Source organism: Ambystoma mexicanum, chromosome 9, assembly GCF_040938575.1.
Source record: "Ambystoma mexicanum isolate Mex_15411 chromosome 9, UKY_AmexF1_1, whole genome shotgun sequence".
Taxonomy (NCBI): domain Eukaryota; kingdom Metazoa; phylum Chordata; class Amphibia; order Caudata; family Ambystomatidae; genus Ambystoma; species Ambystoma mexicanum.
The window spans coordinates 1,109,640,442-1,109,659,816 of record NC_090931.1 but is presented as its reverse complement, the minus strand read 5'-3'; the positions used below and the strand labels follow the sequence as shown (position 1 = coordinate 1,109,659,816).

General features: G+C 44.4%; 1 protein-coding gene across 4 annotated transcripts in view; it reads right to left on the bottom strand.

Annotated features, from left to right (window-relative positions):
- Positions 1-554: 554 nt before the first annotated feature.
- The window catches only part of PRPF40A (pre-mRNA processing factor 40 homolog A), a 1,435,679-nt gene continuing 1,416,858 nt past the window's right edge, over positions 555-19,375 (bottom strand). For all 4 annotated transcript variants that reach the window (XM_069616434.1, XM_069616432.1, XM_069616433.1 and 1 more), the window contains one exon: positions 555-1,128. In XM_069616434.1, the coding sequence (XP_069472535.1) occupies positions 1,036-1,128 (93 nt within the window). In that variant the 3' untranslated portion in view covers positions 555-1,035. The remainder of the gene's footprint in view (positions 1,129-19,375) is intronic.

Sequence of the window (19,375 nt, the reverse complement as noted above, 5' to 3'; positions counted from 1 at the left end):
ACAATGGTTGCGATTCAGTACAATATAAATCTCTAACTTACAGGAAAGGTTACTCACCCTAGTGACTACTATACACTTAGTGCATAGTCCTCTTCTCCTTCATACTGTATGGACATCCCCAAAACAGTATGGCGGAAAAAGGAGCGGTAAGTAGGAGTACAACTAGCTAAAACACTGATGCACAATTTACATTAGAAGCATTAATATGTATGTTTAAGCTAAATATACGCTTTCTTGCTCATTCAAAACCTGAATCGAGTGCCATTGCGTTAACATAAGGGAGTAGAAAAAATAAATTGTTCACACACTGAGTTAGCAAAGGAATGATATTGAATACATTACACTACTTGAATCTACTCACTTATCATAATTTCCAGGTTATCCATCTTACAAATAAACCAGTCTACTCTATTTTGCCATGGCAATGAAAACATTAACACTATAAGGCTCAATCATAGAATGGAAGGACATGCACAACATCCTTGATTTCATATTTAATTCTTGGGGTTGGATTAAATATATGCTTAATAGTTTAAATAAATACTAGTACAAGCTAGAAGACAAGGTTTTAATACTTGATAAAAAATATACAAAAATATTCCAATCAGCAATGTAGAAGAATGTGTACCATAGCAATTTGACTTCAGTGAGCAAAGAACTGTTCACAAAAGTAAACTGAAAAAGGACATCTAAATAGGACTACATTTTAAATTGAAAAAAGTAATGCTCAACTGTAAAAAAAAATAAAATGAAGTCAACATTGATTTTCTAGACAAGCATAATGTAATGGTCCCTTAAAATATGATGGCACATTCTGCAAAAGATTGATAAGGCGACTTAAATAAAATGCACAATTGGATTTTTATTCACATCTCAAAACAGATGTTCAAATAATGCCCCAATAATAGCCACTTGGTTTACAACAGCAGCTATGTTAAAACCCAGTGTTATTTCAATTAAACTTATTTCAAACAATAAGTATTCAAAATCATGTTCTTTATTACATTTCATAGTAAACATTTGGTTATAAACTTCTCATTGATCATCGTCGAGTTGTTCTAACAGGGTCCTCCTTCGTTTTTCTAACTCTCCTTCACTCAGCTCACTTCCAGATGTATCCCAATTAGCCTGTGAAGAAATGTAACCAGCAATAATTACAGGTCACAACATTTCTTTTTCACCTTTGTTCTAAAACAGACTACCACTGATATGGCTCTCACCTGTCTGCATTCTGTTGTTTACAGCAGTAATAGGTATTCAATATGAACAAAACAAAACAAAAATCCCATTGCATTGTATGCACAAACTTTATTCTCTATTTCAGGTCCTTGAACAGACAGCACAACTACTGAAAAGATGTTAAAAAGAACAGACAATACATTTTTTTAAACGTTGATTAATTATTGAATTCGTTAACATTGCGTGCTTAATTGGTTGAACATTCTTTGGAATTAATGCTTTGCTGTACTACTATAAACAACTTCAGAATTTGTGAAAAATTGTTAATTATGTTATTACAGATGTGATTGCGATACTGACATTAAAACTGCTGCGCTTGGCAACATTGTATCAAAAAAACAGTAACATTAAGCCAAAAAACGATTTCTTAACACAACATTGTGCGTCAAAGACGTTACAAGAGGAGAGAACCTAAAGCTCACACCAGAACAACCAAGGTAATTAACTATGCTTGTGGAGATAACCAACTGTCATATTTGACATCCCAAATCCAACATTTGCTAATCACATTAAACTAGTTAATAAAAATATAAAATAAACTGGTAAAAAAAAAGATTACTTAACTGAGATAAAGTTCTTTCTGATGGCTTGCTCCACCGACAGATTCCACATCTTCGATATATCCCTGGAAAGCATAGATGGCAGCAGAAATATTTCACAAGCAGTAAGTATGGTGTGCCTACACCGACTTGCTTAAACGGTCCACTGCTTCGCTCTAGAACAGACAGCAACCAGCATACATAAAGGGCACACAAAGCCCCACAACCTCCCTCCTGGCCACTATGCACAGAAGCTGCCGGAACAAAAATCAGTGAAGCAATGTCCAAGCGCTTTCTATGGCAGCACTGAAAAACTCTGGACGTAGGGTAGGCTGAGGAAAAACATGAGGATTCCTCAATCAGAAAGAACATTAACCCAAGTAAGTTGTTCTTCTAATGTAGCATGTCCTTCCACAGATTCCTAATCTTGAATACACTTCCACAGCAGTCTTAGAGCACAGTTTGTGGGACAAGAGAGAACACAATTTAATCAAATAAAAACTTTGTAGAACTGCCCCATCCAAAAGGAGCATCCCAAGAGGCCATTGTCCCCATTCAACTGAGTTTTGTACAGGTAAGGTAGCCAAATTCCCAGTGCTGGAACTCTTCTTTTCAGGGCTAAAGTAGCTGGAACCCCCCAGGAGCTAGTTCTAAGAACTAGAGGAAAGTTACTGCCTGAAAACGTATATCACTCTAAGATGCAGAGTATTAGCCATCTCGATAGTGTTTGTTTAGAGGCAGCAGAGCCCTGCTCGGTCCCTCCGAAAGCCACAATGGTTTCTCATCCTTCCTGAAATCCCTGGTTCCATTTACATAGAAAGTCAAGGCCCCTTCGGTCAAGGCGATGGCATCGCTCCTCTTCTTGGGATGGACGAGGACGAAAGAACACTGGCAAGTTTATTTTCTGGGTCCGGTGGAACTCGGCTATCACCTTACGCAGAAAGGATGATGTACTCACAAGGTACATTTCTTTTGAGAAAGACTAACAATACAGTTTCACTGCAAGAGCTTGCAACTCACTTGTCTGGCTGATGTAATGGTCAGGAGAAAGACAGTTTTAAGTTTTAAAAAGGACAAGAATGTAGCCCCTAGGGAAAGTAAGCAACACATTTAAACTCCAGGATGGGTTTACAAATTGTCTTGGGGTGATTGGGGAAGACAGGGGGGTGGGGGTACAAGCACCCATGACAATGAGGATACTCTACCCACACACCCATCTGCTCAGATATCCTTGGCTCAGATATCCTTTTACACACAAATCACCAGGAAGCCCTTAACTGTCCCAATCTGAAGTCCTGCCTTTGCCAGGGGCAGATGAAAACAAGAAATGGGGGACAGCTTCCCCCCCACCACCTGAAGCACAGAACCTTTTGTGCCCACAAATATATATCACCTTTGTGGCCAATCTTGGGGCAGAGAACCGTACCTATGCAATCTCTTCTGACCCATCCCACTCCAGATATCTCAGCCTCTCAACAGCCAGGCATGGAGGCTAAGAGCACAGATTCTGAAGCAGAACCCGACCGCTGACTTGTAGAGAAGACCCCCCACCCCCCAAACTCTGCTTGGAATGCATTGAAGAGGTATTAGGGAGATTTATCATTTTTATACTTCATCCCCTCTCCTAGTGAGGCCCCCAGGAAATTTTGCTTGACTTCTGGACATTTTTCTTTCAATCCTGAATGAGTGAAGCCTTTCTCCACCCATTCATTCATTCTTGTGGGCTCTGTCTTTTGGAACTCTATTCTTTGTATCCTATCTGTACTATGGAGTTGGTCTGCTTCATAGCTCTTAAAGGCATCTGTCTTTTTACTTCTGCAGCACACAGCTCCTTATGGGCAGTGTTGCTAGGGACCCTTCGGGTCCTCCTTTGAGATTATTTTTCTATATTCTCAAGCAACTACAGTTCTTAAGAATCTCTCCCAAAACTCTATAGCCGAAGAGATTGGCACACACCACCTTCAGTGGAGTGCCAAGGGAGACCCTTCTCTCTCTGCGCCCAATACTTTTTAGTCACACAGACAATCACATAGTTATGGCTGGTGGCAGTGGACGTGTTCTACCAACTATTGTGTATATTTTATACCACAGGCTAGGCCCATAGCCTCGGTAGTGCACAACAGGGGCACCCAAGTACCAACTTGGGGCCTCCCCTCTTTTTTCGCCACTCCTAGCATGGTTGTTCTTTGTTAGCCCTTCGGCTACCATTCTGGGAGTGGGGAGGTCAGTGTGCGTGTTTTGCCTTTGGCGGGAACTCTTGGGTATCCCTGCCTAAACTCCACAGTGTTTGGGCAGGCAGGAAGTGGGGAAGGAGTTTTCCACCTCTCTGTCCTTTGTCTGCCAGAGTGCCTGAATAGGTCCAGCTCCCGCGTTCTGGCTGATTGCAGAGCAGTGTGTGCTGGAACTGTATGAAAGGTGAGGCTTCGGGAGTGATACGTCAACCACTGGAAGCTGAAGTAACTGAAGAAGACGACCACAGACAACTGTAGACCCTTTGCAACACCGTGAAGCGACCACTGCTGTCCTGACCCCGTTTTCGGTGCAACAGTAGTTCCGAAGAGGACTCCTGTTTGGCTCATGGGAACAACCAGTCCCAAAACGAACTTTGAAACAAGCCATCTCCCGAGGTCCTAGGAGTTTCCTGAGCTGCTGCCCATTTCGAGTGCATCATCGTGGAAAGGCTGAATCCATCCAAATCTTTCCTGAACCCGCAAGGAGACTCCAGACCAGAGATCCGATCCAACTCGCCCAGACCCCCCTACCCAGAGTGTGGGACTGCAGGAAGCACAGAAGATTGAACGGGCAAACCGTGTCCTTTGTTGGTGCTGCAGAAAAGGCACCAAAAACCGCAGAGTGAACCAAGAAGTTGTTTAAAGCCGTACTACAGGTCCTTCCTCGAGACTGGTGCTGAGAGATCCCGGCCATTGTCCTGCCTTCAATCATCAGACCAAGGAATCCGGAGCTCGGGTCCAGAGCTGCAACATGGCGTAGCATCCAGCACAAACATTTTCTTCTAACCTAAGGTACTGTGGGGAAAAAGGTATTGCTTACATGAGTCTAATAAATTGCTCCAGAGAGTGTGAGTAGAGTTGTCCAGGGCAACTCTCTCTTACTTCAGACCCAAGCCGTTGCTTGTGTCCCCGAAATCCACAGGAACTCTTCATAATTCGCTGCTGGTCAAGACTTCAATCACTCTCCGAACTGCCTTTAGCTAGGGTTGTGTTTTTGGACCCAAGACTTAGTAGGTGAAGAAACCGGCTCAAGAATCTTGAACTAAGCCTATGTTACACTAACCAACCATTTTTCTCCGTTTAAGTGACTTTACTATATGTGTTAGCACAGTAAATGCATTACTGTATAAACGCTGAAAACCACGAGCGCACAATATCCGATAATACAATAACATTGTCTTTTACCTTTCTAACGTTGCTACAAATGTAACCGTGAACAAACAGAAACGTGAAAATGCCTTTTGAAGTATATTATCAAGTATTCTTAGTGTTTTAGTATAAACGTCTGAAGTATTTAAAGTGAGTCTGGTGTAAATATAATAAATATATATGTTTTATATAACTAAGTGTAAGTGCTTCTTTGCTGTGCCTGTCTAAGATTCAGTGTACTTATCTACAGCTCCCATCTTCCACTTAAGATAAGTCTGACTACTCTGCCACTCTACCAAGGTCTTGCACTAGTACAGACTGATACTAAGAGTTGGGGATCTGCAAACCACTGGGATAGCTCTTACTGCCAATAGGACTTTAGGAAAACTCCCCTAACACTGGTGTTACAACTGGTGGGATTGTGTAGGTGTGATTACACTGATTTCAGGTTGTATTGCACACAAATAATCCATCCTCCAGGTCACTATACTGTAAAGTACTAAAACGATGTTCAATATGGAAAACTAGAGAGATAATCTTCTACAGGGGTAACCCCACACTATGGTGATATTCCCTCCTACTAAGTGAGGATAAGTAATCTGTATTTCAACAAAAGGAAGGAACATACAACAAACTAAATCAAACAATATATACCCTCAGATAGCAATTTCTTGTAGCAGCCACTTAAATATGGGCTGCATTCTGTGTTCTAAATGATCATCAAAGGCAATGTTACCAAAAAAATATCATTTTTAATATATTAATCTCTTTTCAGCACAAATACACTCATTTGTTTAAAAAAAATATACACATAACAATCATATACATGTTAAAATCATTCCTCCTCACAGTATCAAAAATTATATGCCAAAAATTTCATTAGCACCACACAAGAATGGCAACTCAATTCTTCTCATTTCCCATTGTGTGAACCAGCCCAACTTATATAAGTTTCTGTCCTTTGTGTTTCAAATAACCAGACATTCATCAGGGGCAGAAGTAATCCTGTGCTTCAGGTAGATTCTTCCTATACATACACCAGGTTGCTATATCCAAGGGTAAACAAAAGAAAAAAGCGTATCACTAATACGGGCATAATCAGTGTAATCAATCACCATAGCCAAACACTAATCACCAATAGGGTATCAAGTATACACTATATCATATACCCGATCCAGGGTCAGAAGAAATATATGTCTTCGACCACACCAGCCATACCAATTCTGGCTCTTCATTACTAACAGCAGCATGTAGAATTCGAAAAAGAGTACCTCGAGTGATCTACCAAAGGTAGTAATCTGGTTAATATCCTTCCCTTGAACACATAAGGTTTTGGAATGTCCACCACCATTGGAACCTGACAACAACGAAATCCAGCTCACCCTAGGATGTCCAAGCTGTTCTTTTCCTGGACCCGACCAGGTCTCAATTGCAGATACACCCACTGTCTCCCTTTTTCGACTTCCTACCAGCCTTTTAGTGCCTAGAATGAAAGGAATTATGGATGAGTTCCCTAGTCTCACAATATGCAAGTACATGCTCCTCTAGTTAAAATGAACCAAAGGTTCTTACCTATCTCAGACGGCTCTAAGTAGATGCCTGTCGAGATGGAGCCTCTTCCTTCTATAGGGTCTACTCCTCTTGCTCTGAAAAGGTAAATAGCTACATGGGTACAAAAAGCGGGAGGAGGGATGTGTTAAACAGAGTAACCACCCTGCTACAAGAAATTGCTATCTGAGGGTATATATTGTTTGATTTAGTTTGTTGTATGTTCCTTCCTTTTGTTGAAATACAATATGGAAAACTATAAAGGAGAAGATCTTATGTCTCTTACTGTCACAAAACTGAAAGAAATGTGTAATGATACATGTCGTAGTACAAAAAGGAAAAAAAACAGTTAATCCAAAGCTTGCTGGATTACCAAACTAAGTAGGCCTGTAACCCCTGCTTCCAGAATAGATCTAGAGGACAATCATGATCAAAGTTTAATTCTTAGCAATCAACTTCCAGATGAGGTAGAAGATTTATTTTGTTTGTTTGTTTGTTTATTTATTTATATAGCGCTCTTGACCCGGGGGTATATATGCGCTTTGAACATCAGGTTACAGGTAAAAGACAATAGTACAGTATTGATAGGGCATAGATAATAGTATTCAAACAATATACATAAAATTGGACATTCGGAGTGCATACATATGTGGTAGGACAGTTATTTGTTGGTTAACCAGGAAATGACCTTGGTTCTGAAGGGTTGGAAAGTAGGTGTGGATTTAATATCCAGTGGGATGGAATTCCAGAGTTGTGATGCCAAGGTTGGGAAGCTAGATCCTCCAGCTCTTTTGAGGGAGTATTTGGGAACTGTTAGTTGTAATGAGTTGGACGATCTGGTGGTTCTAGTGTTCTGTCTTAGTGTAAATTTGTTCGAGAGGTAGAGTGGGGCAAGATGATTGAGGGCTTTGTAAGTAAGGCATATGGTTTTCAAATCAATTTTCTGTTGGATGGACAACCATTTGCAGGCAGTTCTGGTGGCGGAGATGTGTTCCCTTCTAGGAATATTGAGGGCGGCACGGAGTGCGTTATTTTGTAAAACTTGCAATTTATTGATTACTGTTTTGTTGGCACCTACATAGAGGCTATTACAGTAATCCAGTTTAGATTGAATGAGTGCTCTGGCTAGGATGAGACAGTTGCTAGGGGAGATCAGTGGTCTGCAGGCCCTGATAAGTTTACCGGTGTAGGCAGTGGCTGAGGCGGTCATGTTGATTTGTTTAGCTAGGTTGATGTTCGTGTCTAGGTAGAAACCGAGGGTTTTTACGCTCTTGGCAATGGGTATGGTGTTACCGTCAATAGTGAAGCTAGTGTAGCCGGGACAGAGTTTACTGATAGTGTTCGGTGAGCCGACAAGAAGCAATTCAGTCTTGTCATCATTCAGGCATAGGCCATGTGTGGCCATCCATGCCTGAATGATGGAAAAGACTTCATTGATCCATTTGGCGTCCTTGTTGTAGTTGCCTGATAAGGTGAGGAGTATCTGGGTGTCATCTGCGTAGTTAGTATAGGTGACACCCAGATTGTCCAGCTTGTCGAATAAGGGCTTGGTGAAAATATTGTAAAGGGTAGGTGAGACACAGGATCCTTGTGGGACACCGCAGGTGATGGGGATGGGGTCAGCCGCTGCTAGGGGGGAGAAGACCCGCATGGTTCTGTTGTCCAGGAAAGATTGGGTGAAAATAATTATGAATCCATCTGCCAATCCTCTGACCTCGCCCCTACCTGTATCTAACATGTCAGCTGAACTGGTTCTAGAACTAGGAAAAATTAAAAACCAGATTGAATTCAGGAAACTGGCAATTCAGTCTGAAATGAGAGAAAAAAAAATGAGTAAGGCACTGCAACTCAGGGAAAAAGAGATCCACTCCAGAAGCAAGGAGCCTAGTCTCCCCAAAGATCTGGCGAGTTTGTAGGATTTGAAAACTGATATTCTTGATTGGCTGAGTACATTTGAATTTATATGTAAAGTACAAGGTATTTGTGAAAGTGAGTTTGTTCCATGGGTAATCTCTAGGCTGGAGTTGAATGATGTTGATAGACAAGATTACCAGTTGGTAAAAGCTGCTCTCATAGCTAGGTTTGGAAAGACCCCTTCCCAACACCTAAAAAGGTTTAGGGACCACAAGAAGGGATGTAACATGTGGACCACTTGGGCGTGTGAAAGCCTGAAAAAACGAAAGCGGGTGGATTTGGGGCTACAAGGTGATCTCTTATGGAAGGCATGAGGTATCTCTTCATGCTGGAAAGTATTTCAGATCTGTTCCCCAGATCTGAAACAGCACCTTACTCACTCTAAAGAACTGGACCCCATGACGCTAGCAGTGGCTGCTGACTTGTGGGTGGCCATCAGGGATACTCACAAGGATGCTGGGACTCCTCACAAGAAAGAGAAAAGGAAAAAAGCAGTAAAAGGGCTGAGAAGGATCCTTCTAAAAGTCCCCCACCAAAAGAGGGCCACAAACATAACAAGGGTAAATCCCCCCCCCATAAATAACCTTATATGGCTAGTGAAACCTCCAAGCCCAAACCAGAAACCCCCTTTCCAAAAGACGTTCCGGAAATGTGTGGTTTGCTGTCTGGTGACCATGTGGAAGGAGATCCCAGATCCAAGGGTAAACCTTCAGGGATCCCCTCTGTCAGTTTAGCATTCACACATGGTGTATATTCCAATGACAGGGACTAGCTTTCACCCTCAAGCTGAAGAACCCATTGGTGTTCAGGCTAGGGTTTCTTTAGTATCTATGGGAACAACAGAACATTGAGGTCTATAATTCCATTCCTGATACTAAAGAGTATTATAAACACAGTGTGCTTGTGAATGGTTAGGACACCTTTGCCATTAGAAACAATGGGGCCAGAATAACTCTGGTGGATGAAAGCTTCTTTCAACATGAGGAAGGTGCTAAGGCTCCCAAAAGGCTTACCAAGTTAGCAGGAGGCCCAGTCCAAATGTGCCCAGTATTGGCAGCTATCATTAAGTGTAATGAGAGGACTAAATTCCTGTAAGTATTCAATCAGAAGTAACAGGAAGAGAGCTGCTGGGCAATGATTTGAAGGCCTTGGGTGTAGTCTCCAGCACAACCAAAGCCCCCCCTCTAAGAAGAGAAGGGAGTTAAGGAAAGCCTTAAGGGATCTTCCAACAGAGACCAAGAGGAAACCTCAAGTCTCTAGAGGAAAGAAGGGCATCAAGCCCAAAACTTCCAAAAGGAAAAAGGTTCCTGTTGAAAACCTAGAAGTCACCCCTGTGACCCTACCACCAGCTGGGGCTGAGTTGGTGCCAAAGGAATCCCCTAAAGAACCCTTCTCTGATGAGTCGGAGGAGGAGGAGATTCAACCCTGTATATAAGATCTGGATCCAAGTGACCATCCTGAGCTGCAGACTTTGTTTGCAGAATGTGAACCCTCAAGGACAGACTTCAGTAGGGGACAAAGAGGATCCCTCTCTAAAAGGTCTGCATCAGCAGGCAGCTTCCCAGAGTGAAGGCAAGACCCTGGGGAAGCATAGGCTATACTGGGAGGATGGACTCTCTACAGGTAGCCTATTGAGTCTATGACTGGTGGTACCCCAGGAATGAGACCCACCTTCTTACAGTTGGCACATAAAGTCCCCATGGCTGTTCACCTAAGCTCTAAGAGGATCAAGGAGAGGATCTCATTGTTCCTTTACTGGCCCAGTATGGGTGCAAAGATTGAACAACACTGTAGGAGTTGTCACACTTGCCAGTTATCTGGCAAGAGTGGAGCAAAGAGTGTGGCATCCTTGGTGCCTTTCCCAGTTGTGGGAGTCCCTTTTGAGAGGGTGGGGATTGACATTGTTGGTCCCCCGATATCCTCCAACATCTTTAGGCAACCGATTTATATTGATTGTGGTGGGTCATGCCACCAGGTACCCTGAAGCCATTCCAATGAGAACTGCTACTGCCCAGGCACTGGGTAAGGCATTACTTGGTGTTTTTACCGGAGTAGGATTTTCTAAGGAGGTTGTATCCGACAGGGGGGTCAAGTTCTATGTCCCACTACATGAAGGCCATGTGGAAAACCTGTGGGGTCAACTACAAGTTCTCAACTGCATACCACCCTCAGACAAATGGGCTGGTAGAGGTTTAATAGAACCATGAAGTGGATGATTGGAGCTTTGGAAGAACCACTTGGGAGAAAGTGTGACCTTCTGCCACCCCCTCACCCCCCTTGACTGTCTGCAAGCCCCCCCCCACTTCTCCCCTGAGTGTCTGCAAGCCCCCCCAATCCCCCTTTCCCCGTGTCTGCAAGCCCCCCCACACTCCCTTGCCCGCGTGAGTGTCTTGTCCTCCCACTCACCCCCTGCTCACCTTTTAGTGCCCTCCCCCCTCCTGCTCCCGCTCCCCCTCCCCTTCCCCTTCCCTTCCCTTCCCTTCCCTCCTTTCTGTCAAATTCTGGCACTGCCTCAATTGCCGTCAGGCATAGTAATCGTAGCCACCTGTCTTTTGCAGCCGCCTGCCCTCCCCCTTGTCCTGTGAAAGATTTGCACTACCTCAATTGCCTTTGGGCATAGTAATCACAGCCCCCTGCCCCCCCTTCCTTCCTTTCCATCCCCTTGTCCTGTGAAAGATCAGCACTATCTCAAATGCCGTCTGGCATATTAATAGAAAGTGCCTGCCTTTTGCAGCCATCTTACCCTCCCCTGCCCCACTCCACTTCATTTATATCTTAGCACTTACTCTCATCATTTGTCCCTCGACCTCTGAGAACAGCTCTTCTGTCTCCCCCATTCCCTCCCCAGCACTACCTTGAATAGTCGTTGACCTTTTAAGTTCGTCACTTGTTATGCTCCTCTCCTTATCCCTTCTCTCCACTCCCCCACCTCTTGTCATTCATGGACTGCAACAATTGTCGTCAGGCATAGTAATGTTACGTCTAGTTTTGTGTCCTTTTTTCCCTCTCCTCTCCTGTTCCATGCACTTGTACTATCTGTTATGATAGTTATTTTCGCATTCTGATTTGTTTCAAGGACCTGTAAGAATGTAACTATTCTCCCATGTTCCCTCCCTCCTTGAAGCGCTTTGAAACACATTGTGTATAGGCGCTATACAAATAAACAATTATGCCTTCATTTGCCCACAAAGAAGTTCCTCAAGCTGGAGTGGGCTTTAGCCCCTTTGAGTTAATTTATGGTCATCCAGTCAGAGGCCCTTTGGCCCTGATCAAGGAGGGTCTGCAGAGTGCTCCTTCCCTCAAGCCAGTAAGGATTACTGACTATGAGCTTGGCCTCAGACAGAGGATAGCACTCATGATGACAGAGGCTAGTGAGAATTTGAAAGCTGGTCAAGCTCTGGTTAAGCAATGGCACAACCAGCCGGCAAACATGGTGGAGTTTACTCCAGACCAACAAGTCCTCATCATGGTCCCAGTAATACACAGGGTCTTACAGGACCATTCAAAGTTGTAGAAAAACCCGGAGAAGGTCAATTATTTGGTAGACTTGGGCAACCCCAAGGAGGACCCTAGTGTCTTTCATGCCAACCGTCTGAAGGCGTATGTTTCCAGACCAGAGATAGGAGCTTTGCTCTTAGCTTCTGATCAAGAAGAGGAGAGTGAGCCTCTCTCATATCTTCTAAAGGGACACCCATCAGATGGGTCAGTAGAAGTACTCTACTAATTTGACAATGCAGCAACAGGAGGAGTGCAAAGCTTTGTTAACCCACTTTGCCCCCGTGTTTTCACGATCAGGCTTCATCCCTTGGGGCCAGCATAACACGGACACTGGTGATAGTGTACCTGTTAAAAGCAGGGGCTACAGGGTGCCAGATAATGTGAAGAATCCCGTAAAAGGAGAGGTCAATAAAATGCTTGACCGTGGAGTGATGAACATTCCACAGGTCCATGGGCTAGCACAGTTGTGTTAGTGCCAAAAGCAGAACTAAGGAACTTGGATTCTGTGTGGACTATAGGGCATTAAATGCAGTCACCAAGTCTGATGCCCATTCCTTGCTAAGGACGGAAGAACAGCTAGATAAACTGGGCTCAGCAAAATTCCTCAGTACTTTTAACCTGACAAGTGGTTATTGGCAGATTGCCATGACTGACCAGGAGAAGACAGCATTAAGAACTCCAGAAGGCTTGAACCAGTTTAAGGTCATACCCTTTAGTTTAAAGAATGCAAATGCCACATTCTAGAGAATGCTTAACCATATTCTGAATGGGTTCGAGAACTTCTGCATGGCATACCTGGATGACATAGCAGCGTTCAGCCCTACTTGGGAAGAACATCCTGACCACCTGGGACATGTGTTGCAGGCCCTTCGACAGGCCAATCTGAGCATCAAAGCAAGTAAATGCCAAGTTGGTCAGAGTAAAGTGGTCTACCTTGGTCATGAGGTAGGAGGAGGGGAGATCAAGCCCTTACCCAGCAATATACAGGCTGTACAAGACTGGGCCATGCCAACTACTCAAACTCAAGAGCCTTCCTAGGACTTACCGGTTATTACAGGAACTTCATTGAGAACTATGAGACCATAGCTTCTCCTCTGAATACCATATCCTCTAAAAAGGTCAAGTAGAATGGGGACTCCGAAAAAGTGAAAAAGCCTTCCAGGGGCTGAAAGATTCCCTCCGTAAAGCTCCAGTGCTGAGAGCTCCAGATTACACTCAAGCCTTCCTAGTCCAAACTGATGCTTCCAACACAGGGATAGGAGCAGTCTTGAGCCAATTTGATAGCAAATGCAGGGAGCACCTTATCTGCTTTGTTAGGAGAAAATTCAAAAAGGCAGGGAAACAAGGTGGGCAACCACTGAAAGTGAATGTTTTTCTATTGTGTGGGCCCTGAAGACATTCGGACCACACCTCTATGGAACTACTTGTAGTTTATGCAAATGCAGGCATATTTCAAACCTGTGGCACCCAAATCACTTCTTGGTTAGGTGTCGCTGTCGGAAACATTCTGCTCAGAGTATTGTGCCTGCCCAATAACCACTGCAAATTAAACTAAAAAGTGGAGCATGGTTGCCACGCCAGCTAGAGTTTTTATGGTTGGGTGAGCGACAGATTTCTTAAATTGATAAAACGGAGATCAGTAGTTTGGTGACTTGTCGATGTGTGCACTTGCTGCAAAGGTTCCTTCAGAAAGTGCTACATTTCTCTACACGCGTTTCACCACTGAGATCAAGTGGCTCATCGGGAGGAAAACAAAGTGGATTGCGTACATCAATTGGTTTCATTAGGTTGACTTAAGCATACATTTTCATTATTTGTTTAAGACCTTGGTGTATCCTCGATTGCTGTAGAATTGGTTCAACAATAAAGGGGACAAACCTCCGTGCAGCATACATATCCCTTTATATGGGATGTTGTCAGAAGGGCAAATCCTTTATGTAGGATGGTTGGCCCAAAAAATGCTGGCGAAATGAAAATGATAATTCAGTCTCCTCGAAGTCTCAGAATGCCGATCCTCTTGGAACTACTTTCAAGATTCAAACTGACCACCAACCCTTAAGGTGGCAGATGCAGATGAAAGGAGAAAAGCCCAAATTGTTCAGGTGGTCCATAAGCCCACAAATCTTTGACTTCACTATTGAAGCAGAGGCCAGATCCCAACATAAGAATGCTGATGGTCTATCCAGAAAGTATGACCGACTGAGTCAATCGAGCCATCCAGGAGTGGATTAGATCCTCCTGTCCCTAGTCTGAGGGGGGACGAATGTTATGGAGATTTATCATTTTTATGCTTCATCCCCTCTCCTAGTGAGACCCCCCTTGCACTTTTTGATGGACTTCTGGACGTTTTTCTTTCAATCCTGAATGGGTGAAGCGTTTTTCCACTCATTCATTCTTGTGGGCTCTGTCTTTTGGAACTCTATTCTTTGTATCCTGTAGTATGGAGTCTGTCTCCTGCATAGCTCTTAAAGGCACTTGTGTTTTTACTACTGCAGCACACAGCTCCTTATGGGCAGCGTTGCTGGGGACCCTTAGAGTCCTCCTTTGAGATTCATTTTCTATATCCTCAGGTAACTACAGTTTTTAAGGATAGAGAGATACCAAGTATCTCTCCCAAAATGATATAGCCTGAGAGATTGACACATACCACCTTCCCTTCAGTGGAGTGCCAAAGAGATACCTAGTATCCCCCTTCTCTCTGCTCCTGTGACTTTAGTCACATAGACAATCACCTAGTTATGGCTGGTGGCAGCGGACATGTTATACCAACTATTTTGTATTTTCTATACCGCAGGCTATGTCCATAGCCCTGGTAGTATAAGGGCAGCCAAGCACCAACTTCGGGCCTTCCTTTTTTCGCCATTACTAGCATGGTTGTTCTTTGTTAGCCCTTCTTCTACCATTCTGGGAGGGGGAGGTCAGGGTGTATGTTTTGCCTTTGGCGGGAACCCTTGGGTATCCCCGCCTAGGCTCTAGAGTGTCTGGGCAGGTAGGAAGTGGGGGAGGAGTTTTCCACCCCCCCCCCGACCCCGTCCTTTGCCAGAGTGCCTGAATCGGTGCAGCTCCGACAGAGGGCCTGGTTGTTCTGATTGAACAGTGTTATGGGAGAATTCTCAGAAAGGTGCTAATTGCTCTCTACCATAGAGACCCTCAGCAACTTCGCTGGATTTTGAGGACTTGAATTTTTAACCTGGAGAGAGTGAGACCCTTTTTTCCAACCTCTAATGTATTTTAAATGTTATTTTGAACTCTGTTTCTTTTGGTTGTGGAGTCTGACAAACTCCATAGGCATCATCTTTTTACATCGTGTCACACATCACCTTCAGTGCAGTGGCACTATGTAATGTTACTCTACAGTGAACCTACGGAGTCTATCCTAGGAGACTACAGATGACTTATAGTGCCCCAGGAGGTGAGACCCAAGTTGTTAGCCCATGAGATCCCTCTTGCTGGCCACTTGAGTTTCAAGAGGGCAAAGGAGAGGCTATCTCTGTATTTCTACTGGCTCAAGATCGGGGTCTGATGTAGAAAGATCCTGTAAGAGCTGTCACACTTTTCAGACTTCTGGCAGGAGTGGAGCCAAGAATGTGGCACCTTTTGGTGCCCCTCCCAATGGTGGGATTACCTTTTGATAGGGTGGGGATTGACATTGTTGGAGCTGCAGTAAGGGATACATTGGCCACCATTGTGCTAAAATGTTGTCTGTCTTCTTTGTTCTCCAACTCTTGATGGCTTGCCCTTTCTTGAGCCTTCTTCTACATAGCTGGGTGAGGGAGATCTGAATAGTTCTTTTAGCTTTGATGTGCTCCCATGCGAAAGCCTGCCAAGGCTCAGAGTACCTGAAAGTACAGAAAGTGGCGAGGAGACCGAAACTTCTCTGGTATTTGTCCTGCATGGTGGCTTCCTGGATCCAGTTCGAACTGGGAGGCTGGCTGTCCTTTTGGACAAGCCAGCCCCTAGATTTGCATGCATGTCTTGAATGGTGATTGGATGTTCCAGCCATTTTTCCTGCACAAAGGGGAGGTTCCTGGAGCAGCAAGAGAGTCGACCCATGGAACAAACAATCCAAGGAAGGAGGATGTCTGCAACAACCGCCAGCGACCAAATAGGACTTTTGAGTGGCCGCTGCAAGCTCCTCTTCCGATCGACAGGGAAGATCCAAACCAGACTATTTTCTCCCCTGGACTGGTGGGCCTAACCAGTATCTAAACAAGCTGCATTTTGAGCAGTCCCGTGAAGAGCTGCGACCGTCCTGGGCTGCAATTTACCAATACCGCGGGACCTGGACCAATCTGCTGTGCACCATCTCCTGAAGCATGGTTTTCGGCAGGAACTTCGTGCGCATCCTACTTGACCACCAGTGACCCCTTCACGCTCTTAGAGGTCTCCCCTTCCAAGTCGGGAACCGAGAAACAGAGGTCTGCCATGCAACAATGGATGCTGAACCAAAGCCTGTGTTGAGTCCCAACGAGCCTGTATCGTCAAGATTATCTGCTGGGCATCCCATCCAAACAAACTGACCACCTGCTCCCGCCAAAAGTACCTTCTTCAGCCTCCAGGCCAAGAGCCAGAACAGGAGCTGCTGTCACCTCATCTGGGTACCCGCTGGTGGAACAGTCTTCTTTCTTAAGAAAAGTTACTGTCCCACACCCAGGTACTTATCTGGGTGCTTGCTGAGTTGAATCAGACTCATGCTGAGCTTTCCAAGATACATTGGGGTGGACAACCCAACAGTGTTCTCCCAGACCCAAGGACGCTGGTCCTTTGGCCTACAATCCTTCAGAGGGTCTCCCCTGACCTCCTTGAACCACCCTTTTATTAAATATTTTGTTTACTTGCAACACAGAAGACACCTGCTATTATAGACAAATTACAGCATCAGCCTTTCTTTGTTTTGCAGGCAAGCGGCCCTGCTTCCCCAGTGCCACCTCTGACTCTACAACTTGATATGGCTGCACTTCTTAAAGGACAGGCTGCTTAAAGGTACTTACCAGTATCTGTGTTGGGTTACTAAATGTTGGCTGGAAGAATTGATTTGCTACTCTGACTACTTACCTGTATACATCTAAAGTTACTATTGCCTCGAGTAATGCTTAAAAAAGTCTTACTCTATAAATATGAAATTTTTACTTATTTGTGATTATAATATTGTGCTAGTTGCTCGAGTATTTATAATAAATAACATTTCATAATACCATAGTGGGTATGGGTCTGGCTGTCTACAGGTGTGCCCAGAGTTCTTTGTACTTCGAGCCCTTGTCCCTCGTAGACTAAACCTGGCTGGGCAGCCATCGCTACAAAACCTTTTGGGTAGTTCAGGCCACATGTAAGAATTGGAACCCTGTACATCTAAGAGTGAGTCTTCTCTGGTCCTACCGTAGGTGGACTTTAGCAAAGCTCCCCAACATCTACTTTGAAGAAAGAAAAAACAGATGTTCGGACTTATTAGCCTTCATATGTAGAAATTGCCACTAAGATGACAACGGCAAGATGCTTATCTTTTAATATGGAGGAAGCCATTACGGCTTGTTAAGTTAGAATTGGTGCAGTCACACTAGGTGGGACTGACTGCACAAGGCATATCTGCTTGGCTTTAGGTAACCCACCTTTTGGTATAGGTCTGTACTACACAAGTTGCAAGTGTGACTGAACAGCCAGGCCTATCTCAAGAGGGCGAAATGTGAACTGTACAAATTAAATCAGTCAATGCAAGTAGCCAAGTAACACTTAAACTCAAGGTTTCAGTTATAAATAATTATTTAACAGTTTTAAATAAGCATTCTTTAAAAAGGCGATTGATTGCAACAATTCAAGTAAACTTTGAAATTACTTTTCAGAATCAATAAGCTAGTGGACAATCTTTGGATATGCTGAATACATTTCTCCTACACCCTGAGGTGACTTGGTGACTTCAATCGCAAGCGTATTATTTGCAATTATATATCGCACCAAAATACTTTGTAGGTTCAGAGTTGCAGAAAGGAAGGGTTAAGGGAAGTAAAAAGGTTAGAAAAATTTCTCAGCAATGTGGGGACAGCTAGATCCTCCAATGAAGTCTAGATACGCCTTTCCCAGCAGTAACAGTATTCAACAAGCTCAATTTATGGGGCATAAGCAATATCAAAGTCAATGGATTTAGAAGAGTGCCTTCAGGGAGCCAGGACAGCCAAAGTCATTTGGACACAGTGTATAGTTCTGATGCACTTCCTGGATAAAAGTCTTGCACAAAGTTAGAGTTCAGAAAAATGACTTGTAGGAACACAAGCTGTTAAACCCGTGCAAAGGGAGTTGAAATCAACTCAGAAAGTAAGCAGGTGCAAATCTCGAGAGAGAGCACGACTTAAGGCAAGAAGTTAAGTAACCCCAAGCCTGAAAAAGTACCTTTGATTAGAAAAAAGGGGTCCAGGTGAATTCAGTCTTGCTACAGTCAAGCAGACCCTGGTTCCTGAGCCTCAGTCGTGCGGACAAGAGGGAGGACGTCTGGACGGCTCATGCGGCAGTTCTCAGGAAGGCTGTCAGCAGCTACAGGTTTTCTTCATTTCAGCGGCGCTTCGTAAACAGCACTAATGCAGAACGGTTGACACCAGTTGGACTTTCCTTGCTCCCTCAGTCCTGCACTCTGGATCGGGGACTCTGGATAGGGAATTCCTGCTTCTTGAGTGTCCCGAGGAGGCTCCTGGAGCTTTGGTCGGATTTGTTCCGCGGCAGATGTTGCACTCTTATCGACACTCGATCCCTGGCCTTGGGCTTCTGCAGCAATGGAGAGGCACAACAAGTCAGGGATTGCGCCAAAGTGGAGTTTGTCTCAGGGTTAGTTGGTGCCATTAACCCAAGGGGAGAAGTCGCTCCGTCTGAGCTTCTCTGTCGAGGTGAAACTGGAGGTCAGCACAGCAGCAGTGCTTCACCAGGCAAGTCAAGTTCCAGGAGGTTGCAAGGGGGGCCTCTGTTCATGGTTTCTACTTTTGATATTTCTTCCAGTGGTTGAAGGACTCTAGTTCCAAAACCTATGCCTTTTAAGCAGGTTTTTCCATTCATGCACAGCCTAGGCTGTCAATCACACAGCAGGGTGGATGTCCTTTCAAGACAGCCAGCCGGCCAATCAGGACTGGTTTCGATCAGGCACACCTATAGACAAAGGACAGGGGAGTTTCAGAACCCTCTCTCACATCCTGTCCTTCCAGACAAACTAACAAGGGGAGGGCTTCAGGGCTGAAGCCCTCCAAAGGCAAGACAAACAAAGGGCTCAAACCTGCCTCA